This window comes from Rhinichthys klamathensis, unplaced genomic scaffold, assembly GCF_029890125.1.
Source record: "Rhinichthys klamathensis goyatoka isolate OS25496 unplaced genomic scaffold, OSU_Roscu_1.1 h1tg000601l_1, whole genome shotgun sequence".
Taxonomy (NCBI): domain Eukaryota; kingdom Metazoa; phylum Chordata; class Actinopteri; order Cypriniformes; family Leuciscidae; genus Rhinichthys; species Rhinichthys klamathensis.
This window is the reverse complement of record NW_026607056.1, coordinates 5,263-30,337: the sequence shown is the minus strand read 5'-3', so window position 1 is coordinate 30,337 and position 25,075 is coordinate 5,263. Positions and strand designations below refer to the sequence as shown.

Below are 25,075 nucleotides of genomic sequence, written 5' to 3'. Positions count from 1 at the left end.
GGGAAGGACAAGCGGAAGTGTTGGGTTTACCGTAATACATAAACGGCAAGCGACGATTTTAACGTGCGTCACTGACACAAAAAACATGAATTGTTTATCTCCTCGTTTACAATTATTTTTGCAATTAAATTGCAGTATTAAACTATATAATGCATTTAGGACGCATTATGTGAGTTTATTTAGTCAGACGTAGGAACTGGACTCAATAGGATCATGTATGTAACTTACTTGATAAATTACGGTAATTTCCCCAAGGAAGGTACAAAGAACAACCGGAAGCAATTGTCAACAGAACGTAAGGGAGGGACGTTCACTCATAGTAAACCCAATACAAACGTCCGCACAATCATCACAACATCGTAGGGTAGTTTTGTCAACATGACAGAAATCTTCTCCTCGCTGTACGGTCAGCCTGATTCCCAGGGTCCATCAGGACCGTCTGCGCTGGGCTTTGGATCTGGGAAACCTCAGGTACCCCAAAACATGGGCCCGATCTGTTTCCCGCATCAGATGGGGGATGAGGGGGGTCCGATCAGAAAACCCTCCGCGATGAACGAGCCCTTCTACCTGCTGCGAGAACTGCCCAGTGAGCGCCTCTTTTTGTGTTTTTAATTTTCGGTTTTATTGATTTCGTAGTAATTATGTAATAACGCACTGTGTCAGTGTCAATGCCGTTGTATAGTGATTGTATGGTATGATAATAAGAATACCTTGGTAGGTATCAAGTCCACAAAGCATTGGCACGTTTAGGTGCTGTACTTAATGTACCATGGTAACGTTAATTATTATACCATAGTGGCCAATGCCGTGGTGCTAATAATACCTTTACCGTTATTAATACCTTCAACACACATGCACAATGATGGAATGAGTACTGGTGGTGTGTATGAAATATATGTCATGTCATGTAAGACCCTTACTATAAACTAGCCTGGTAACAATAGTTAGCAGCTGAGAAAATTCGCTTATATTGCATATAATTGTGTTATGGTTTTGTTGTAGTAACAATAGTCACTATATAGATCAGTGGTTCTCAGCAAACCAAGGGGGCCTCAAGATGACTTAAAATAAGACAGCAAGCTTTAAAATAAGCTAAAACAACAAGTAATCAATATATTTCTTATTATAATTAAGCCTGTTCAACAACTTTTTTTTTCTGTGAAGAATCAGGATTCCCACGGTCTTGAAAAAACTTTATTATGAGGAAGCCTCATTTTAAAGGTGTGATTTCTAGACCTGTAAAAGTCATGCAAATTAATATAACCTAAAATGCCATTTTTATAATGAATATACACTATGTATAATTTCTCTAGTTACAAGCTCTAAAATATTTTATCGGGTAGAAATTGTAGGTAAAAAAAAAAAGGTTTTAAATCCTTTTCCTTATCCAGTAAATCTCAAACGACTGGAAAAGTCATGTAAATTCATTGTTTAAAAAGAGTTAGAACCCTAAAAAGCTCCTAAAGGGACATGGTGAAGGAAAACAAATATGAGATGGGAGGAAAATGATTTGTCAGTGCTCTGTGAACCTGTTATATCTTCTTGACAGTGGAGAATGAGCTGACGGGACACACTAATCTCATCACACACTACAACCTGGAGCACGCTTATAACAAGTTCTGTGGAAAGAAGGTGAAGGAGAAACTCAGCAATTTTCTTCCGGAGCTTCCTGGTGCGTGTGCATATTTTCACCATACTTTCACGATTCTAGAGCAGTTCCTCGAAAAATATTCCAGTAGGGAAAAAGGAACACAGTACAGTAGTATACACTTGACTTCACTTATAACAACACCAGGCCTGGGTTAAGCTAGTGCCTGTGTTGAAACTACATTGTTTTGTTTTTATCCTTCTGGACTCCAGGTATGATTGACAGCCCAGGCATTCAGGACAACAGCTCTCTGCGCTCTCTCATTGAGAAGACGCCAGTGTGCAACAACTCTTTCAGTCCTCTCACTGGGGTCATGCTCACCGGCTTCAGGCTACACACTGGCCCAGTAAGTGTGTGTGTGTGTGTGTGTGTGTGTGTGTGTGTGTGTGTGTGTGTGTGTGTGTGTGTGTGTGTGTGTGTGTGTGTGTGTGTGTGTGTGTGTGTGTGTGTGTGTGTGTGTGTGTGTGTGAGAGACAAAAGAAGGACTTGTTACTCTGAGGATTGTCTATATCTTTCTTAGTCAATGTTGGTTGTGAATGGTTATGTGGGTCAATCATATATTGCTGTTTTTTACATGCATGTTTTATGTGGCTCTTTCTCCTGCCAAAGTTGCCAGAGCAATACAGACTGATGCACATTCAACCGCCGAAGAAGAAGAACAAACACAAACATAAACATCATCGGCCTCAGGATCCTTTACCACCAGGTAACTGTCACACACAAAACACACAAAGAGATGACTGTGATTTCTTACATATCAACTGTTAATCTTACTTCTTTACCACAGAAACTCCATCAGATTCAGACCATAAGAAGAAAAAGAAAAAGAAGGACGATGATCCAGACAGAAAGAAAAAGAAGAAAGATAAAAAGAAAAAGAAGGTTAATTGGAGTTGTTACACACTTTGCATGAAAATACATGTTACAAATGGACTTATTTTATAGTTTTCTACATTCAAAAAGCTACGTTTATTTGATAAAATACTGTAAAAAACGTACTATTGTGAAATATTACTACAATTTGAAATAACTGTTTTCTATTCTTGAATATATTTTAGAATGTAATTTATTCCTGTGATGGCAAAGATGAATTTTCAGCATCATTAATCCAGTCAAATGATCTTTCAGAGATCATTCTAATATGCTGATTTGGTGCTCAAGAAACATTATTATTATTATTATTATCAACGTTGAAAACAGTTTTTTTTTTGTGTGTGTGGAAAGCATGATACATTTTGTGTAGGATTCTTTAATGACTAGAAAGTTCACCAGAATGGCATTTAATTGAAATAGAAATCTTTAGTAACATAAATGTCTTTACTGTCACTTTTGAACAATTCAATGAGTCTTTATAAAAATGTTACATTAATAATTAAATTGTGATCAACAGTACATCTGATATCTTCCAATAAATACAAAAATATATATATATATATATTATTTCTATTAATTATTGTATTATTTGCCTGTTTTCAGAATCGCCATAGTCCTGATCACCCAGGCATGACTGGAGCTCAACCCAGCAGCAGCAGTTTAAGATAAGAACTTCCTTGATGGCAGAAAAACCAGGAACTAAAGGAGTTAAAGTGATACACAAGCTGGAAAATTGGGCCTTAAAGGGCCAGTTACAGTGAGAGTCAGATTTGTGTGTATATGTGTCAGAGTATATTATTACATAATTTACCTGGTAAACCATCATATCTGTTGCATTTGTAAGTGTATAAGTGCCTCTGTATCTATTTATGAGATTGATGAATAATGGAACATTTTTCATTCAATTTTTTTAACCTTTTTTACAAATAAAACACAATCAGCCGAGAATGGGGTGGTTTTTGTGACAAAATCTTTGTATTTATTAGATTTTTCCCCCCCTTCAGGCATATTTACAGTCACGAGCACAATGCAAGCACCATTATGTTGAAAAAAATCACTAGAATCATTGAAACTTTTGAGCACATGATCACAGCTCTGTAACATACAGAACAGTACTTTTGAAACAAAAAAAATATAGTGCAATACCGGCATCTGCAATAAAAACACTACTTTGTATTTACCAGTTGTCACATAAAGCTGAATGTCCATCAGGTTTAGTGAGAGTGGGATGTGACAAAAAGTTATTGACAATGAAAAGATCTACTCCAGACCTAAGGTTTAAAATGAAAATGATCCATGTCATGGTAAAGTGAGCGTTACATGAAACCCTGCCTCGTTTACCTGCCCTGAGTCATAATGGGACATTAGTTTTACCCATACAGCAAAATTCCACTAAATGACACATTATTTAAAAATAGTGACTATTCATACTAGTGAATTTGAATATGTCTGTGACCCGCACATACATAATGATGAACATATCATGGTAGAATACGAGTTTACGGTCAATTGTGAAACCTCTGACAGAGGCTTCTTGAATGAGACATGGAGGTCACGTTTCCTTCTGAAACTATCTCAGTAAGTTGGATCAAGTTTTTCTGAAAGAATAAACACTAAATGATTGTCTTTGGTATAACATGCACTGATAAATTATGCACAATAACACTGCGAACAAATATTAAAAAGTAGATTTAGATTTCATACTGTCGACATTTAACCCCTCCTTGTTGTTTTACAACCATTTTCCTGGACATTTCAAAGTGTCAATGTAATAACGGACAAAACAGTGTTTCCGCAGCCAAACAACATATTTTAGGCGCTAGCATAATGTTTTTATGTTTGGTGCAACCACGAAAATACTGTAAATGTCGTTGTGATGGTGAGACTTTTAAGTCTTTTAAGGTTAACTAACAAAATGCTAAGTGTGGCATCCTTTCATTTTGTCTGTCAATTTGCTCCACAAGTCAACAACGTAGAGCAGGTAATAATAAAAGCCTTGAAAATACATCCTGCCCAGTCACACAGTCAAAGCCTTGGCTGATACTTTAAATTGCACTTTCACTTGATTTTTTTTTTTCAGTTTGATATTTGTCAGGTCACTACAGTGACTGAACAGGAAGCCTAATAATTCAGTTTCTGAAAAGCAATGGAACAATAACTGTCATAATTTAGGTCTATATATAATTCACATACATCTCACTAATAAATGTTTTCCAGCTCAGACGTTCCCGTTGGTTTGGTATTTTGAAGACTCGGTTGTTTGGTTGAGGCTGACGCTCTCCTGCGCCAGTGATAGACTATCGCGCGCTGCCTTCTCCTTTATAAGTTGTCTCCGATGGTAGAAGAGGTATCCTGGCAGCAAGAATCCAACCAATGAGAACAGAAGCAGACCCAAGTTGATCTGTTGATTCAAAAAGTGTCATGTTTGGTACTTTGGTGTATATAAATATACATTTGTCACGCACACATGAATGGTGTATTACACTCAACAATGTATGTCTCACCCAGTAAGGATCGCCCTTCAATGGTCCCACCATCCACATGAAGAGTGGTTGTTGCAGGAGTGCAAACACAGCACTAACCATGGACTGCATGCCCGTCAGAGTGCCAAAGTGATTGGTTGGGAAGCTAAATACACATATAAACAGCTTGAAGATAAAACAAATAGCAAATATTATACATATCCAACTTACTCAGGCCTTTTTTACAGTGTCTTATAAAATACAACCTAAGACTTAACAAAAACTATATATATATATATAAATAACAATAATAAAAATAAAATATAAAAATAGAATCTAATTCAAAATATTAATAAAATCTCTGATAGTATATTAGTGATACTAAATTAACACTGATTCAAATGATTCTTTTCCCTCATTTCTCCTTTTTAGCAGGAATTATTAGCCTAATCTTCATGCGAGCATATTGTTGTTTGCTGTGTTCAGGTAGTTTCACCTTTAAGCGGCTCAAAAATAAAGTAAAACTCACACAGCAGCATAGAGCCCACCACAGCAGGAGTGAATAAAACCTCGAACTGCAGTGTGAAGAATAAAAGACACCACCTGTAACACATAATATTAACAGTCATCACATTTCTGCTGTTGCTTTGAGGAGCTGCTGAAAATATTTGTTTTGCAGCATAAGCATATAGCGTGGTCAAAAATATCATAGACCACACTGAAAACTGGGGTCCGAAATAAAGTTGAATTGTAATTTAAACCCGGAAAATTGTATTTACAGTAATTCAATTCAATGATATATATGATTAGATATATTATATAAAGTATATACAATTTGTACTTAACATTTTGCAGGTTATATAAATTAAATTAAATATATAAAATTTGCTATAAAGCATCTCCCATAATAATGTTGCCAATACTGATATTATATTCACTGATACAATGCAATAGATATCAATATGTTAAACCAAATAAATTATACCACATTGAAAATCTGATATTCAAAATAAAATATAAACATATATGAGTGTAAAGTTTATATATATAAATTAATTTTATAAATACATACATATATATATATATATATATATATATTACATTAAAATGATGTGCAAAGTTATATATGATTATATAAATTATAAATTATAAAATGTATAAAATCTATAATTAAATAAAATTCTCCAGGTTATATAAATTATATAAAATGTATTAAATATTTAAACAATGTAATTATGTAAATTATATAAATAATAATATTTCTTAACAAATAAGCACATTTGTGACAAATTTGTGTCTAACCTGTATGGGTAGATTGTCTATGAGGGAGATGATGCCAAAGATGACTAGCAGTATATTAGTAAAGATGAAAGCTCTGATGGCGTTAGTGAGTTTTTGGATCTTTCTGTCCCTCTTTGGAGGCCCAGATGGACTGAAGAAAACAATGAAAGGGAAAATGTAACCATATCACTGACACATACAAATAATTCAACATTTCACTCCTTCTCTTTCTCCACATTCACCTTTTTTCTCCCTCAGCTGAATTCACCACGTCCTCACACTCCTTCATTCTCCAGTCCATGATGTAGCCAATCAGAGGACAGGACATCAGGCAGAGCAGCTGAAGAGTGCCAAAGATGGACGAGTAGAGACTCACTATAACACACACACACACACACACACACACATGTTGGGGACTTTCCATAGACATAATGATTTTTATACTGTACAAACTGTATATTCTATCCCCTAACCCTAAACCAACCTCTGAACCTACCCATCACAGAAAACGTATTGCATTTTTACATTTTAAAAAAAACATCACTTTTTTGACCAAAAAAATGTCCCACAAGGACAAGGATTTTGGATATTGCCACCTTAGTGGGGACATTTTTGTCACACATACACATACGCATACACACACACACACAAACTAACACACAAAAACAAACACACACACACACAAACATGTCTTGGGGGACTCTCTGTAGACATAATGGTTTTAATACTGTACAAACGGTATTCTATCCCCTTACACTAACCCTACCCCTAAACCTACCCATCACACAAAACTTTCAGCATTTTTACATTTTCAAAAAAACTCATAATCCCCATCGGGATAGAAAAACATGAACACACACAAACAATCAAACAAACAAACACACACACAAACACACACACACACACACAGCTCTTTGAATTTCGGAATAAGGCCTCCATTTAATACTGATATTATACTCGCTGGTACTTTTACTGACACATTGCATTAGTCATCAATGTATTAAACCAAATAAATTATGCTAGATCTTTTCTCAGAAATAATTTAACTTTTCTGAGCCATTTTGGAACTTTTATCAACTGGTATCAAGGTCAACAAACTTTTTTTTTGTGAAATGTCTCACTTGAAAAGTGTCCTTCAAAAATAATTACAATCTGGTTTGATATTTTATCACCTACTAGTGCAATATCTTCATACATTAAGTGTGTCGTAAGTGTCCAAATTCTTTGTTTGTTACAAAACCAAAAGAAACATAACTTGTTTAGGTGAAAATAACCGGATTTTTCTTACCTTGGTCCTCTGCCACCTTCTCCAACTCCTCTGAGGCTAAAACAGACACAAACAGGCGGTGGAAAATAGTGAAATATAAAACTATGTTTACTACCCACTTACAAACACCCACCCACCCACAACACATGCTTCTGCAAAACTAGCATACGCCTATAAGCTTTTGCTAATTACATTTACCCATCTGCTCTTGAGCAAAGCTACATAAACACATTTAAAAAAGAGCATATCTTTTCATTTCACATTTTTCTATTTCATTCAAACAAATGACTCAAATATTCAGCTGATGCTCACGGTTAGGGTCACCATGGGTAACCAGGAACTCCAACATCTTATTCATGGCACCCATGAAAAAAATGACACGGAGCTGGGTCATCGCCATCGTGATGATACTCCACAGGAAAATCGGTGAGCACACAGAGCGGCGAAAGGGAGGGGATCCTGCTGTCCCGCAAACAGGATTATTTTATTATCAATTTCATAATTCTTTGTCCTTTTTGTGGACAGTGTGTTTGTGAGACTTACCCTGGTTCCCTGCTACTGTCCCATCGCTGGGTGCTTCATCAGTAGAAGGTTGTTTTTTGGTCACCTCTCGCTCTTTAAGACTCACATCAGTGTCGGTCATCTCATCGTCCACTACCTTACCACTCAACTTCACCATTGTACTATGAAATAAAAATAGTTTTTACAATAATAGACACAATTATTTGTGTATATCTTGTGTAGCTAATATATACAGTCAAATCAAAAATGATTCAGAAACCAGATCTCATTTTTGATATTTTAATACTAGTGGATGCAGGACACTATAGTTCATTTATATAAGTGAGGATAGCAAAATAAAGTAAACTGTGACATATTATATCCAGAAATAACTACCAGTAAAATGTATAAAAAATTTGGGGCCAAAAATTAAAAACAAAAAAGTGTTTTTTCTTTAATTGCTATTGCGACCTTTTTACACCACAGGCAGAGCAAAATTAAACATTGCTTGGTAATTGGTTGACCTAAATTGGTATTATCTAATTGTGTACTTCAATTTAACAGCTGACAACTGACAGGTATTTGACCTAATTCATTTGTGAGACAGTCTAACAGAAGGATGGCCAAAACCAGTGAAATATCAACTGATTTGATAACTCTTGAGGTCTTGTCATATTTTAGTACCATTTTCTAAACTATAGCGAATAAACTGTGATAATGTGAGAAATGTTGAAGGTGTCTGAATACATTTTGGTTTGACTCTAGATATTGTATACATTCTTCTGTTCGCATTCTAATACACTGATTTGGTCTTTTCCAGGATTCTTTGATGAATAGAAAGTGTCAAAGAACAGCATTTATTTGAAATAGAAACCTTTTGTAACATTATAAAAGTCTTCACTGTCACTATTGATCAATTTCCAACATCCTTGCTGAATAAAAGTATCGATTTATTTAAAACAAATCTAACTGACTCCAAACTTTGAATGGTAATATATACACTCATTTTGAAATGAAATTAAACGTTAGCACTTTATTTACAGTACTGTTCCCCGTGTACATACTACGTACTTATAGCAGTTACAATAACTGGGTAATAACTAAGTACTAACCCTGAACCTACCCCTAAAACTAACCTTAACCCATGTATTTACCTAATATTACAAGTACTTTATTGGGTAACTACACTGCAAGTACACATAAGTACTGTAAAATAAAGTGTAACCAATTAAACTGTTAAAATAACACATAGGTGTGATGTTTAGAATAGATGTCTGAATATTTTTAGGCATTAGGCATATAGTGTATGTATTTGACAAGTACTGACTTGAATCTGATGTCCTCAGGGGCAGGAAAAGATTCTCCCGGCCAATTAATAAAGCAGTTGAGGAAGACGAAGCAGGCGAACCCTGCCCACATCCAGAAGATCACAGAAAACGATACGCCCACATCATAGATCAGCTAAAGGACAAGACAGAGAGAGGACATGTTGGTTCAAATGCTGTGTTGAAAGAGAAAAGTCTTTGAGCATAATGTCTACATACTTTGTATTTCTGTTGTTCAAGTGTTGTTTGTACATTACCTTGACTCCTGGGAAGGTGACAGCAGAGGAGGCATAGGAGCCAATCATGAGAGAAAGAATCGTAGAGCGCACATTTCCAAACATATTCGGCAACTGAGAAAATCAATCAAGAAGAGAGAATCATAAATTAATGTACTAATAATATACAGTATGTATTCAAACTGTAGTGTGTGTCTGTTGCCACTAGAGAGCATTGTGAGCTAGAAATTTGAAATGGCGTTTAGCTACACAACATGTGAAGACTCTCTGTACCATCTCAAGATTTCCACTGTTTATGAGGGTGTTCGCTACTGCTTATACAAGTAGAAATAAAAGTTTGATGATGATTTGTACATAATAAATAAATAATTTATATGCTATGCAATTTATTTATTATTATTTAAATATATGTATTATATATAATTATATTTAATTTGTAATTATGTGTGGTACATTAAATAAATAAACAAATAAATACATTTATATTATTTTATTTATTTAATAGTTATATATAATTGGTACATGTAATAATATATTATAAAAACCCAATTCTATTTTATTTTAGCATATTATTTTATTTATGTATTTATGATTATTCTGTAATTTGTAATAATAAATAAATACTGTAAATGTGTACACAATTACAAGAGTGATTTACTAAAAGATATGGCATAAATGTTTCCAAACGTGTTGCAGCAGTCATTTGTTATTTATCAAACATTCTGCCCATCTTTCTTTCTAAATTTAAATCAAACGTTCCCTGATTTATTTGATTCACTTAGTATATCATAATACATGTGTGGGTATTATGAAGCACAGGTAGCAACAGCCATAACAAAATGCTGACCTAAGTATTATTCCTGCTGTGCCAACACTGCTCTAACACTCCAATCAGATAAACACACACACACACACACACACGTCCTGAATTAAACTTAGATAAAGACCTGAATCATGTTTAATTAATATGAGGTACATTGAATGTATAATATAATATAAACAAAGTAGCAAAGTGCTGTTTAAATAGTTTCAGATGGAGTATACAGTATGCCACACGGAAGGACATGTCAACTTCCTGAAAGTATTTCATTTTACTGACTATTTATACGCTAAAACAGTAGGGTTATTTTTAAGAGCTGGTAATTAACTGTTTCTCATTGACAGCCTCTTGCCATGCCAATTGTTTGTGTTTGTCTCAGTTTAAATAGGATAATATGACTCTCTCTCTCTCTGTGTGTGTGTATGTATGTGTGTGTGTGTGTGTGTGTGTGTGTGTGTGTGTGTGTGTGTGTGTGTGTGTGTGTGTGTGTGTGTGTGTGTGTGTGTGTGTGTGTGTGTGTGTGTGTGTGTGTGTGTGTGTGTGTGTGTGTGTGTGTGTGCGTGTGTGTGCGTGTTTGTGTGTGTGTGCCATTATGAAACTATGAAATTTGACAGCCAGGACATGCCAGCAGTAAATTCACAAAGATCACAGAGAGAGAGGATACGGGACAGAGAGAGGTGGGTGGAAGAGTTCAGTGAGGTTGGTAAGCTAGAAGGGAACATTGTGGCAATGTTTGCATGTCTATAAGACAAAATGATCTAATTGGCAAATAATCTGGCACATTTACAAGTCACACACAGTTTAATAAAGCTACCAAGAAACAAACTCTTTTCACCCTCAAATCAAACCCAGATGAATTAAATCATTTCCTGTCATACATTTTTGCTTTTTGAATATGCTGTTGTACTCAGAACTACATTGTATTATGGAAGTAAAATGGGAACAAATACCCACATGCATGAAGTGAATTACGAAATATAATCTAGATTCATTCTTATAATAAATGTATGGTCCATTAATATATGGTAGGTTACGGAAGATTTGTTTGGCGCAGTTGTTTTTGGTATGGTAAAAGCAAGGGGGACACAAGTGCGTGAGAGAAAGCAAGGACAGTGGTTGTTAATGTGTGCTGTGTTGAGAGAAGGTGGGCTTGGCGGAGTTGAGGGCGTGAAGTCGGAACTGTGCTGTGATTGGCTGATCTGCATGCTGAAATGTAGAGTGAGGGGATGGAAAACATGTGCAGCACTGAAGTGATCAGCCAAAGACTTACAATACTTACATTTCAGCTTACACAAGTCTCTTATGCTCGCCAATTATTTTTTGATTATTTGATTATTAATACAGTAAAAGAGCAATATTGTAAAATTCTTTTTATATCTATTCAAAAAATATTTTAAAATGTAATTTATTCCTTACTCCAGTCTTCAGTGTCACATGATCCTTCAGAAATCATTCTAATATGCTGATTTGCTGCTCAATAAACATTTCTTATTATTATCAATGCTGAAACAGTTAATAACAGCTGCTTAATGTTTTTTTTTAAAGAAATTAATACTTTTATTCAGCAAGGATTCATTAAATAGATCAAAAGTTACAGTAAAGACACTCAAAAAAATTATATTTCAAATAAATGCTGTTCTTTTTAACTTTCTATTCATCAAAGAATCCTGAAAAAAAAATGATCAGAGCTTACACAAAAATATTAAGCCGTAAAACTGATTTCAACATTGATAGGAAATGTTTCTAAAGACCAGATCAGAATATTAGATCTGAAGGATCGTGTGATACTGAAGACTGGAGTAATGATGCTGAAAATTCAGATTTGCTGAATACATTAATATATTAATATAGAAAACATTCTTTTAAATTGTAATAATAAAGTATTTCACAATATTGCTGTTTTTTACTGTATTTTTCTTCTCTCTTTTTTTAAAATGCAGCCTTGGTGAGCATAAGAGACTTCTTTCAAGAACATTAAAAAGTTATTCTAAACTTTTGACCGGTTGTGTATAAAGACACATATACACATGTAAACACCAATAGAGTCCAGTGTCAACATGATCACCATGCACCCACTAAGAAACAGTGTTCATGATATAATAATGTACCCAAACACATTCAAACTCGGCTTCAGAATATAGAACAGCTCGAATGGCAACTTTGCATAGTTATCATTATGGTAGTTATCTTGGGTATATATGCAGTATAAGAACTGAATTGATGTAAGATTGCTGTAAGTCAGTCTATTTTGTATCTATTTATTCTTTTTTTTTTATCTATGTGAACATGTGTGAATGTGTCTTACTGTTAGTGACGTGAAGGTTAGACAGATTCCTCCAAACCCATTCATGGAGACAGCAAGAAATATGAGAGCTGATAACACTGAGGGAAAACAGAAACCATGCTTATATTACTTATAATACATTAAAAATACAGAATCACTAATTATAGACATGTGAAACGATTTAGCAATAAATATATATATATATATATTATTTCTGTGGTATATGTTTCATTATACGTTGGATCTGAATGTTCATTTAACAATAAAATCAGCATAAATAAGCATTACATACTGACCTTTTGGATCATAAGATGCGACTGCAATCAAAGCCATGGAGAATGCAAAACATGAACTACAAGAGTCATAAAAACAGAGAATTGGAGGAAGTGACCATGATGTGGGTTACAGAGGGCAAGAGTGATGGATAGTGATGGATATTCATACATATAATTTCATGTTCACATGCAGCAGACGCACTGCAGATGAACACCTTCAAACTTAAAGTCTTTTCAAGTTTTATACTGATAGATGTCTCTCACCTGCCAAACAATCTGATTGGACGTGGCCCGAATTTGTCCATCAGGACACCTAGTGGCAGAGTGGCTGCGCTGATGATGAACGAGCCAATCGTAAAGCCCAGATTCAGAATCTCCTCCTGTTCAATACAGCTCAGCCAAATCGGCCGCTCCGTCAAACTCGCGTTAGTGTGACTCTCTGTGGCATTTTCTAATAGTATCAGAGGAAGAAATAGACAGTCAAACACTTTAAAGCTCTGCATGTTGTTGTTTCCTATACCTGCTAGTAACAACTCAGAGTAAGACTTTGCCTGTCAGTGTGGATGTGTACTAATCATGTACCTGAACACAGGTGTGAGTAGAAGCCCTCGTTCTTCAGCATGATAAGAAGGGAACCCCAACCCAACAACACGGCAGAGAAGAGCAGGTTTTCTATGATTGACGTGACAGCCATCCACCAGCGCCTCCTGTAGGCCTGCGAGAGTGACGGAGCCATTGCACTGGAAAATGAAACAAACCACATGATTTCACAAGTTCACATGATTTTAATACAACAATTCAATACGGTTCATTAAGAACAGGACTATCCTTAAGTGTTCGACATTTGAATTTCCAATGTTTTCACTGCATGGCCAGCTTAATTGTATTTTGTAAATACACTGTAAAAAATGATATGATCAATAAGTTATGACAACATATGTTTTTACATTGCTTTAACTCATCAAAATAAGTTAAGCTTTTTTATAAGTTATACAAGATTCAATTCGTTTTTAATGTAAGTGTTTAATGTAATTTAAGTTGAAATGACAAAAGTTGATTGTACTTAAAAATTGAAGGCAGCAACTTTTGCTTTTACGGTGTATAAACGAATTTTGATTTTGATGGCCGCAACACACTCCAAAAATGTTGGGACAGAGGCATGTTTACCACTGTGTCACATCACCTTTCTTTTTAATTACAATTTTAAATCATTTGGTGACTGAGAATACTGATTGTTGCATGGAATTTTTGACCAATCTCGCCTGATATACAAGTCAGCTGCTCCACAGTCAGTGTTCGTCGTTGTCTGATTCTCCTTTTTATAATGGGCCATAGATTTTCAATAAGAAACAGATCTGGACTGCAGGCAGGCAGCCAAGCACATCCACTCGACAGTGTAGAGTGTCTAAAAATCCCTCCATTTTAGCATGTGCAGAATGAGGCCTGCATGGCATTGTCTTGCTTCCCAGGATAGATGTCACCCTGAAGGCAGTTTATGTCTCTGTACAATCCTAATATATGCCTCCACATCAGTTGTACCTTCACACACATGCAAGTCACCCATAACATTTGCACTGATGCACTTCCATACCATGTCAGATGTTTTCTTTTGAACCTGTTGCTGATGAAAGTTTGGATGGTCCCTTTTATCTTTTGGACTAAGAACTCAATATCGGTTCTTCCCAAAAACAAGCTGAAGCATGGACTCATCTGACCACAGCACACATTTCCACTGAGTTTTAGACCATCTGAGATGAACTCGGGCCAAGAGAACTCGGCAGCATCTCTGCAAAGAACTGATAGCTTTCTCCGTGTGTAAAAGAGATTCAAGTGGCATTTCTTGATGCAGCGTCAGACTGTTAAGTGACAATGGTTTTCCAAAGTATTCCCGAACACATGTGGCTGTATTTAACACAGTAGCATGACAGTTTCTCATGCAATGCCATCTGAGGGATCAAAGGTCATGCACATTCAACAGAGGTTTACTGCCTTGCCCTACACGTACTGAGATTTTCACAATATTATGTAAGGTAGAAGGTGAAAGAAATCAATTCTTTGCAATCTTACATTGAGAAATGTGAGTTTTGAATTGTTTAACAATTCTCTCATGATATTTGGAACAAAGTGATGAGCCATGAACTTCGCTTGCAAAGACAGAGAAGCCAATCATCTTTTATAGCCAAACATGATACATTCACCTATTACCAATTCACCTGCAAATTGTGGACTTTTTTACAAAACATATACAGTATATTCTGTAATCTTTTCACTTGCCTCTGTCCCAACATTTTTTGGAGTGTGTTGCAACCATCAAAATCAAAATGTGTTTATATTTACAAAGTGCAATTACGTTGGTCAGTGAGAACTTTGGAGATCTTTGTAATTTTGTCAGTTAAATAAAAGGTTCAAGAGAATGAACAAATCACAGATTCTTGATTTTACTGGATTTTACTAAATGTCCCAACTTTTCTGGAAATGGGGCTGCCTATACAATAAGTTTAAATTTGTCAAATGGAAGTTTACTTAATTTGCATCTGCTTTGGGACTAAGTACATGAATAATTTTCATTTCCTGTTCTGTAAGTGGAGGAATAAATCTAGATCCAATCAGACACTAACGAGATGGTTTAATTAACATCCGTTTATTTACTACTCTGCTTAATTAAAGTAAACTTCATTCCTTATGCAAATGTTTAGCAAAAGGCCAACAACAGTTCAAATCCATATTAATCCTTTTAATTTTTTGCATTTAGTAGGCATAACAAAATGAATTAGAGTATTAGACCATACATACTGTACAAATTTATTTAAACGACAACAAGAAAAGATTGAGTTGAGTGTACCTGTATGAGTTACACCCAATTTTACACTTTTGTCCAAGTCTTTAGTGATCTACACTTTTAGAGCCTACTTGCCCAAAGTTTTACACAAAACAAACACAAAACATTAATAAAAAAAAACAGCCTGCATCTTAGACTCATTCATGCCAGAATGTGAACTGAAGACCAATGTGAATTTAAGCAAGTATGAATTGAATAGACACCTTTTCACACCAAGAACCAGCACTCATTGACTATTAAATGAGAAAACTGAGAAAATGAGACCAGTTCATTCACTATAACTTGTATGTGAACAACAGAAATGAAATGAGTTCAGGGGGGGGGGGGGGGGGGGGCAATCAGAAACAGAACTGTTACAAGTTTATGTCAGTACTTGTCCTCTTTGTTCAGCACATTCTTCAACAGCACAAGTCTATCTTGCAAAATGAAATGGGAGACAGCGATTTAGGACGAAGTTCAAGTGTCTGTCTCCCAAATCATTGCAATCTGCGAGTTTACAAGTGATTTATATCTGTTTATATTCTGAATCTGAACTCAGCTTTTTATACGTGTCCTCAACACATGGATAAAAGAGGCTGAAGTATTTTTATTATCCATCGAGCACATGTCAACACACCCCCTGACCTGTTGACACCAGAAATAGTCACAGACCTTCATGGCACACCATGAGCATCTTATCTGATTTCACCAACACATAGAATAATCATTGCTGTAACACTCATATGAACATGGATCCTGTTGTACATACAAACCAGACCATTACCATTAGCATGAGCAGTATTTTAACAGTAATGTCAGAATTTTTTGTTTTTAATTCATCTTATAAAACTATTTTTTGTGATAATCTCCAAGTCTAAATGTAAACGACAACAAAAATATATTTATTGAAGAATAGAAGACAGTCAATTTATTAAATGATGAACTGTTTCTGTACAAATGTTTATTCAGCGCATTAAAATATATCCTCCGTTGAGTTCCATTCAAACAGAAAAAGTATTTGTTCCCTGTTAAGAGTTAATGCCTTTTAAAATAACTTAAGCATGCACATTTTACTGATATACAGGTCCTTCTCAAAAAATTAGCATATTGTGATAAAGTTCATTATTTTCCATAATGTAATGATACAAATTAAACTTTCATATATTTTAGATTCATTGCACACCAACTGAAATATTTCAGGTCTTTTATTGTTTTAATACTGATGATTTTGGCATACAGCTCATGAAAACCCAAAATTCCTGTCTCAAAAAATTAGCATATTTCATCCGACCAATAAAATAAGTGTTTTTAATACAACAACAAAAAGTCAACCTTCAAATAATTATGTTCAGTTATACACTCAATAGTCAATACTTGGTCGGGAATCCTTTTGCAGAAATGACTGCTTCAATGCGGCTTGGCATGGAGGCAATCAGCCTGTGGCACTGCTGAGGTGTTATGGAGGCCCAGGATGCTTCGATAGCGGCCTTAAGCTCATCCAGAGTGTTGGGTCTTGCGTCTCTCAACTTTCTCTTCACAATATCCCACAGATTCTCTATGGGGTTCAGGTCAGGAGAGTTGGCAGGCCAATTGAGCACAGTAATACCATGGTCAGTAAACCATTTACCAGTGGTTTTGGCACTGTGAGCAGGTGCCAGGTCGTGCTGAAAAATGAAATCTTCATCTCCATAAAGCTTTTCAGCAGATGGAAGCATGAAGTGCTCCAAAATCTCCTGATAGCTAGCTGCATTGACCCTCCCCTTGATAAAACACAGTGGACCAACACCAGCAGCTGACATGGCACCCCAGACCATCACTGACTGTGGGTACTTGACACTGGACTTCAGGCATTTTGGCATTTCCTTCTCCCCAGTCTTCCTCCAGACTCTGGCACCTTGATTTCCGAATGACATGCTAAACTGAGCAACAGTCCAGTGCTGCTTCTCTGTAGCCCAGGTCAGGCGCTTCTGCCGCTGTTTCTGGTTCAAAAGTGGTTCTGGTTCATTTCCTGCACACGCCTGTGCACGGTGGCTCTGGATGTTTCTACTCCAGACTCAGTCCACTGCTTCCGCAGGTCCCCCAAGGTCTGGAATCGGTCCTTCTCCACAATCTTCCTCGGGGTCCGGTCACCTCTTCTCGTTGTGCAGCATTTTTTGCCACACTTTTTCCTTCCCACAGACTTCCCACTGAGGTGCCTTGATACAGCACTCTGGGAACAGTCTATTTGTTCAGAAATTTCTTTCTGTCTTACCCTCTTGCTTGAGGGTGTCAATGATGGCCTTCTGGACAGCAGTCAGGTCGGCAGTCTTACCCATGATTGCGGTTTTGAGTAATGAAACAGGCTGGGAGTTTTTAAAAGCCTCAGGAATCTTTTGCAGGTGTTTAGAGTTAATTAGTTGATTCAGATGATTAGGTTAATAGCTCGTTTAGAGACCCTTTTCATGATATGCTAATTTTTTGAGACAGGATTTTTGGGTTTTCATGAGCTGTATGCCAAAATCATCAGTATTAAAACAATAAAAGACCTGAAATATTTCAGTTGGTGTGCAATGAATCTAAAATATATGAAAGTTAAATTTTTATCATTACATTATGGAAAATAATGAACTTTATCACAATATGCTAATTTTTTGAGAAGGACCTATACAGCACACCTACAGACAAAAAGTTCCATTTGCAATTGTTTTAGCAAATGAGTCAAGTAAATTCTAACAAGTTAATTGATGCCGTAACTTGTATTTATTTACATATATTTTTGACATGAAACACCACAAATATGTTGCAGAACCAAACAGTGATTCCTGCTCCTCTTTACATGAAGTGTGACCTGTTTAGTCTGATTCAAACCATTAGTATGAGTCAGTTGCTGAATTTGGAACAAACTCAGGAGTTACCGGGTTGAATCAGTCTGACGAATCCTTTACTGAATGAACACATTCAACTGAATCAAAATATGATTTGCTTACTGTTGATGAGAAGCACAACTTATCTGTATTCTTGTTGTAATTTATAGTCTTGACCTTGAATACAAATATTTTATTTCCCTGGTGCACACTGTAAAAGGGTTTCTCAGATTTCCCATGCTTGCTCTGGGATTACTAAAAATATAAAATGTTCTTCTAACACAATGTTTTTAAACATGCAATACTAGGCTACTAACTAAATAATATGAGAAACTCTGTATTTGCTTACAAAATGCTTACGTTCACCCAGGCACGGCGTTATGGGTGGGCCTGACGGGCCTAGGCCCACCCACTTTTCAACAGGCCCACCCAAAACTTTTCTTCAAAAATGTTTTGTCAATAATTATAAAAAAAATCGCCAATAAGCACATAATTTGTGCTAAAATAGTCTAAATGTTTAGTTTTAAAAACAATTTTAAAAAGCTGGTTATGTCTATTTTGATGTTTCTGCGCAAGTTCAGCAGACAGTGTTCGGATTTGTTCCGATCAGAGCATGTAAGCGGAGAGCGCATTTCTGAATATTCCGCTCTGCTCACTCATTCCGCAGGGTCGCGCGCTCAACCCAGAATGGCCTGCTGGCTCGAACTTCCAAGATATGTGGAATAAGGCCTCCGACTATTTTTTTCCCCTAGTTGTTCATTTAAGCCATTAGTGGGCAAATCGCCCCTTTATATTAATTTAATTAGGCTACTTAAATAGGACTATAGGCTATAGTAGCCTATACTATGGAAGCTTGTTTCCGCCATAGAATAAAACATTTTGAAAGATAATTGCGACTTTTTATCTCACAATTGCGAGTACACATCTCACAATTCTGACTTTATTACTCAGAATTGCGTAAAAAAAAGCCGCGATTGCGTGTTATAAAGTCAGAATTGCGTGAAATAAAGTCGCAATTGCTTTTTTTTTTTTTTTTTTACCCGAGAATAGTTTATATCTCACAATTCAATTCTGACTTTGTAACACGCAATTGCGACTTTATATCATGCAATTCTGCCTTTATATCTCTCAATTGCGTATTATAAAGTCAGAATGGCGAGATATAAACATGCAATTCTGTGAAAAAAAGTCAGAATTTCAAGCTATATTTCTCGCACTTTATATCACGCAATTTTGACTTAATAACATACAGTTGCGACTTTAGGCCTATATCACGCAATTCTGACTTTATAGCTAACCTGCAATTGCCGCTTTATCATGTAATTCTGAGATAAAAAGTCAGAATTGTGAGATTAAAAAATCGCAATTACATTTTTTATTTTTTACTGTGGCGGAAACATGCTCCAGTTGTCGTGCAATGCAAGTGATCGTGCCGGCGCCTTATTACATTGTCTGCTATATATTGCTTCTTATTTATTAAATACGGGCAATTGGTTGATAAAACTTTGATCAAAATTAAGATACAATTTATACGAAACGAAAATCTTTTAAAAAAAAATGTCTTTCTACAAAACAAAACTCAAGTGGTCAAAATAATGTTTTACCCACTCCATGTCTCCAGAAATATTGCAGCTTCAGCGCTTATCATTAGCTTGTGAAAGTGTGAAAATAATTTCCAGTAAAGGACAATGTTGCAACAGTCGTTGTTTAGGTACCTTAAACGCGCACGTACAGTCGTCATCGCTGCAACCAGGAGATGAAGGAAAGCTGAGATCCACATCACCTAGCACATCTTCGTCTCTGCCACCCGCTATAGTACGACTATCGCTGCTAGCGCGACCCGCGCCGTTGCAGGGCGCCAGCGCCTCTGCCTATACCATGAGTCCTAATAAATGCAATTCCAACTATTTCTGAAGTGCTTCTTTTATAAAGAACACCGCTTTTTCTTCTATCGGGAAACGCAGCCCAGGTATGATGCGTAATGGAGATTCCAAAGCGCTCTTCTTTGGTCAGGACCAAGGAGAGCGATCGCGGATAGGTCCGTCCTGACTCCATATGCACCGAAACTTTGTAACAATGCAACAAAATATTTAAAGAGCACCAAGCTATTAAAATCTAGCCTACGTACTAGTCATATTAGTCAGTAATTTTTATTAGGTTAAACAGTGATTGGATAACGTTTTTAATTTAAGGCCCACCCACAATTGGTCTGGCCCATCCAAACCTGGAATCCTGGCGCCGTGCCTGCATTCACCCAAGAAACTTTTCAATTCTTTGCGACTGAATGAATTTTTTTTTCTCCCATCTCATATTTTTTCCATCACAATGTCCCTTTAGGGGCTCCGTACAAAAGTGTTTTCCTAATTAACAATTCAAAAGTTTAACTTGTGCAACCCCAGCTAACATCGTTCTCAGAACTTAACGTGCTGTCAAGGTTCTGTCAAAGTTATGAACCTTCCAGTAGCTAATGTTAATAGAATGTTCGTTGAAAGTAATGTTTTATGTTCCCATAATGTTTGCATATTGATAAAATTGAATGTTCCGTTAACGCTTGCATAACCAAGAAACACAATTTACTTTTTGAACTTTCAAAGAACGTTAAGAAACATTTTTCATAGCTTAATACCGTATGAACATAGCAAAACATTACTTAGCTGGGGCAATTTATGAAGAAATGCTTCCACTCAAGAAGACAAGATATCTGAGTCTCAAAAGGTCAAAAGCAGCCTTCCAAAGTAATGACGCTCAACTCTCTCTCTCTCTTTCAGACACAAATACACACTTTGGGTTTCCATGTTTTATGGGGACTTTCCATAGACAATATTTTTTATACTGTAGGCTACAATATGAATATTCTATCCCCTAAACAACCATCACAGAAAACATTCTGTATTTTTACATTTTCAAAAAGACATGTTGTTTCCTATAGTAACTTCCTATAGTAGTTTCCTATAGTTTCCTTTAGTATCTAATGTGATTTATCACCACTTTTCCTCATGAGGACCAACATCCCCACAAGATCAAAGATTTCTGGTATTGCCATCCTTGTGGGGACATTTTGTCCCCATGACGTATGGTTTACCAAGACAGGACCACACACACACGCAAACAGCTGTTTCCTTCACACTGGCTGCAGTTTCTACCGCGTGCTCAGCAGCTCACTGGAAGAAGTGCCGCGTGCGCACTTCAGTTTCCTAAAGGAAAAAACACCGCGGACTTGAGATTGCCAATTGTAAAATGCCGTAATTAATCAGCTATAGCCTATTTTAATGTTCATTATTGCATTGGATTGTGTAATTTGATATTCTACTTTAATAAAATCTCATAAAATGATACGCACGACCCTCAACACAAGATAATAAAAAAATCAATAAGCTAAAGCAGTCAATTTAGTTTCTTATGCAAAGTTTTCGTATGCCACCAAAGTATACACACACACCTTAGAAAATCAACTGATAACGAGAAAAGAAACTGTTGCCAGTTATGTGGGCTATTAGCCTACAAATCTCTCTTTGTTATGTTTTGCAAAAACTGAGCATTGAATTATAAACTTGACTCTTAAAACAAGTTTCCAAAATCTTGGAAGCATGGAGAGAGTAAACTTACCACTGTGTTATGTACTGTTATTTATAGCAATGGCATGTGTCTGGTTTTCCTCAGTGTTGGTATCCTTTCCAAAACGTGGTGCTATAATTTTGCGTTTTTCTGTTCGTGCACTCCTGGTTGTACTCGTACGTTTGTACAAACTAAAAAGGATATGTCAAGTTTATTATGCTCTTTCTCTTTCCCTTCTCTTTATGTCTATAAATGGCTCCCGGCATCGACCCTCCTCCCAACCTTTCCCAAACGAAAACTCAATTTATGGATGTTTCCGAGAGAGCACACAAGACTGATTGTTAGTGTAGAAGCCTGATCATTCGCAGTGTCAGCGGCGCCCTCGTGTGGCTTTGACCGCCGAAACTTTATTTACAGTTTTTCTGAATTGCTATAAATCACATTTCTTGAAACCACCACTCACTTTCTCAAAACCTTAAACAAAAAAACAAAATTTCAAACCACATTCACAGAACCGCTGACTCTTCTGGCAAAATCAAACAATTGCCTCAAAACCATTTTATCTGTGCTCAAAATCAAACAATGCTCTCAGATCACACAGCGAGTCAAAATGACAAACACCACAGATCATTCATTAGACACTACATCAAAAAATGGAGAACACAGAATCCAAAGCATGCAGTTACAGGAAAAAAGTATATTGTAACAAATTTTGTAATTACGTAAAAAAGTATAGCCTATATGACAACTTACAGTAGTAAGGTGAATAAATTGTATACATCCACTGCAAGTATAGTATTGTACTGAATATTGAATAGTATACATTGGCCTATTGAATGTCTGTATATTCACCACTTGCATACTGTGAAAATACAGTGACCCAACTGCAAAAGCCAAAAAGGTTACAGTAAAAGCTGTAAAACGAAAAGCATGTTACAGTAAAGTACACTCAGAGTTGTGCAACTGCAAAATCAAGGTCAGTGAGAGAGATTTGATTCTGCTTCAGCATCATGTCTTCATGTTGGTCCGGTCGGAGGAGTTTCTCCACTTCTCAGACAATGTCATCTCTGCAGGCAAAGGGAAAACCCCTAAAGCAGATCCAGCCTTAGCAACATTCTCCACACCTTGCTCTTCCTGCGTGTTCACCTCCTCTTACTCATCCTCTTCCTTCTCTCCCTCTTATATTGTTTCCATCCATTGTTGGTATCAACATTCAGTGCAACATTTTGAGTAAATTTTGGGACTCTGAATTGTATTATGTACATCATTAGAAATAAGTGTGAACAATTTTGAGTCGTGTGTAAACGATGACAACTGTGTTGCAGTTGTGCTTAACTTTCGCCTGCCTGTGTTTTGCATTTCGAAACATATGTCACAGTGCAAAATGTGTTTTAGTGAGTGAGAATGTGTTTAGAGTTTTGAAAAAGGAGTGCCTGAGATTTGCAAACAGTGTTTATACCTGAACTTGTTTAATGTTTTACGGAAAGAGTGATTTATTCGACAAATTGGTTTCGACTATTGAGAATTTGGTTCAGTTAAGTGTTTTAGCAATACAGAAAAACTGTAACTGGCTGTAGTGAGGGTTTTTTTCTCCACTAAATGAGGTTTTAACTTCCTCCGGATACTGCAGAGAGGGAACGAGTATTGCGTAAGTTTAGCTTACGCTATGGGAAAGATTCATCTTCTCGAGATAATGAAGCCAAAAAATTATCCTTAATTTTGTATTCATTGTCAACGCAGTGCAGCAGCTAGCAGACCTAGAGCAGGCAGTCTTGCGTGCTCATTGGCTGCCCTGCGGGCATCTGCTGCAGCCTACCAGTGAGCCCCGCGTGACGTCATGCCCAATGAAGGGCGCCCGCGCCTTCATAGCGTCATAGCCCGCCAGAATGGGCGTGGCTTAGCGTATAAAAGAAGGGGCTGTAGGCTGAATTCCCTGGTTTTCGTCGACTGAAGCGAAGTCGCTCGTGGCGCGAGCACGGCCGGTTACGCAATACTCGTTCCCTCTCTAGAGAGAACCGAGGTTACGTTAGTAACCGAGTACGTTCTCTTACGAGAGGTTCTCTCGTATTGCGTAAGTTTAGCTTACGCTACGGGAACTTTTTGTCAACGCCGTAGGCGCCAAGCAACCACCCATGAGTCGCCGAGGTTTCTCGGGGAACCCAATAAGTGGAAAAATAAGGTGGCCAGCCACGCGGGCCATCACTCGTACATAAGCACACATAGGGAATACAGAGCAGAGCACTGGTCTGTGTAAGCATATAGCACATCCCTACTAGTGCAGCTCAACCAAGAGAGTGTCATGAGTCACGTGAGAGTGGTCTGAGCATGATATATCTGGGCAGAACGCACAACTCGCTTAGACTGACAGAAGTCTAGCCTGCAGGGCGGGAACTTCTAGGTTATAGAACCTGACAAAGGTAGACGGGGAGCTCCAGCCCGCCGCTACACATATGTCGTGGATAGAAATCCCGCTGGACCACGCCCACGATGAGGCCATGCCTCTAGTGGAATGAGCCCTGATGCCCAGAGGGCATTTCAGACCTTTTGACGCGTAAGCGGCCACTATCCATCTGGACAGAGTCTGTTTCGAGGCAGAGAGACCTTTGGTGCGCCCACCAAACGAAACAAACAGCTGCTCCGTGCGCCTGAAAGAGGCGGAGCGCGTAGTGTAAAACCTCAGCGCCCTGACCGGGCAAAGGAGATTCACGTCTGTCTAACTGTCTGACGCTGGCAGAGCTGACAGTGAAATGACTTGCGCTCTGAAAAGGACTGCCCATCACTTTTGGAACATAGCCATGTCTAGGTTTGAGGATGACTTTAGAGTCATTCGGCCCGAACTCAAGACATGTCCCGCTGATTGACAGCGCGTGCAGGTCCCCCACACGTT

At 37.0% G+C, this 25,075-nt stretch overlaps 2 protein-coding genes across 3 annotated transcripts; one reads left to right on the top strand and one right to left on the bottom strand.

Moving 5' to 3' along the window:
- Positions 1-270: 270 nt before the first annotated feature.
- med19b (mediator complex subunit 19b) lies at positions 271-4,417 on the top strand. Its single transcript, XM_056240485.1, has 6 exons — positions 271-586; positions 1,550-1,672; positions 1,861-1,994; positions 2,258-2,354; positions 2,436-2,530; positions 3,125-4,417. Exons 1-6 carry the CDS (start codon positions 379-381, stop codon positions 3,188-3,190), a joined length of 723 nt encoding a protein of 240 aa, XP_056096460.1. The 5' UTR covers positions 271-378; the 3' UTR covers positions 3,191-4,417.
- On the bottom strand, positions 3,472-22,494 carry slc43a1b (solute carrier family 43 member 1b). 2 transcript variants are annotated; one of them, XM_056240483.1, is made up of 15 exons: positions 22,240-22,494; positions 13,555-13,712; positions 13,237-13,423; positions 12,994-13,049; positions 12,719-12,795; positions 9,615-9,707; positions 9,360-9,493; positions 8,075-8,214; positions 7,844-7,990; positions 7,553-7,588; positions 6,507-6,639; positions 6,286-6,415; positions 5,513-5,586; positions 5,026-5,149; positions 3,472-4,922 (listed from the first exon to the last, which is right to left on the bottom strand). In XM_056240483.1, the coding sequence occupies exons 2-15, from the start codon at positions 13,706-13,708 to the stop codon at positions 4,740-4,742; spliced, it is 1,668 nt and encodes a 555-aa protein (XP_056096458.1). In that variant the 5' UTR covers positions 13,709-13,712; positions 22,240-22,494; the 3' UTR covers positions 3,472-4,739. The 2 variants fall into 2 exon arrangements, with proteins under 2 accessions (XP_056096458.1, XP_056096456.1); XM_056240481.1 differs by having other exon boundaries at positions 7,844-7,993; positions 22,240-22,493.
- Positions 22,495-25,075: the final 2,581 nt, after the last annotated feature.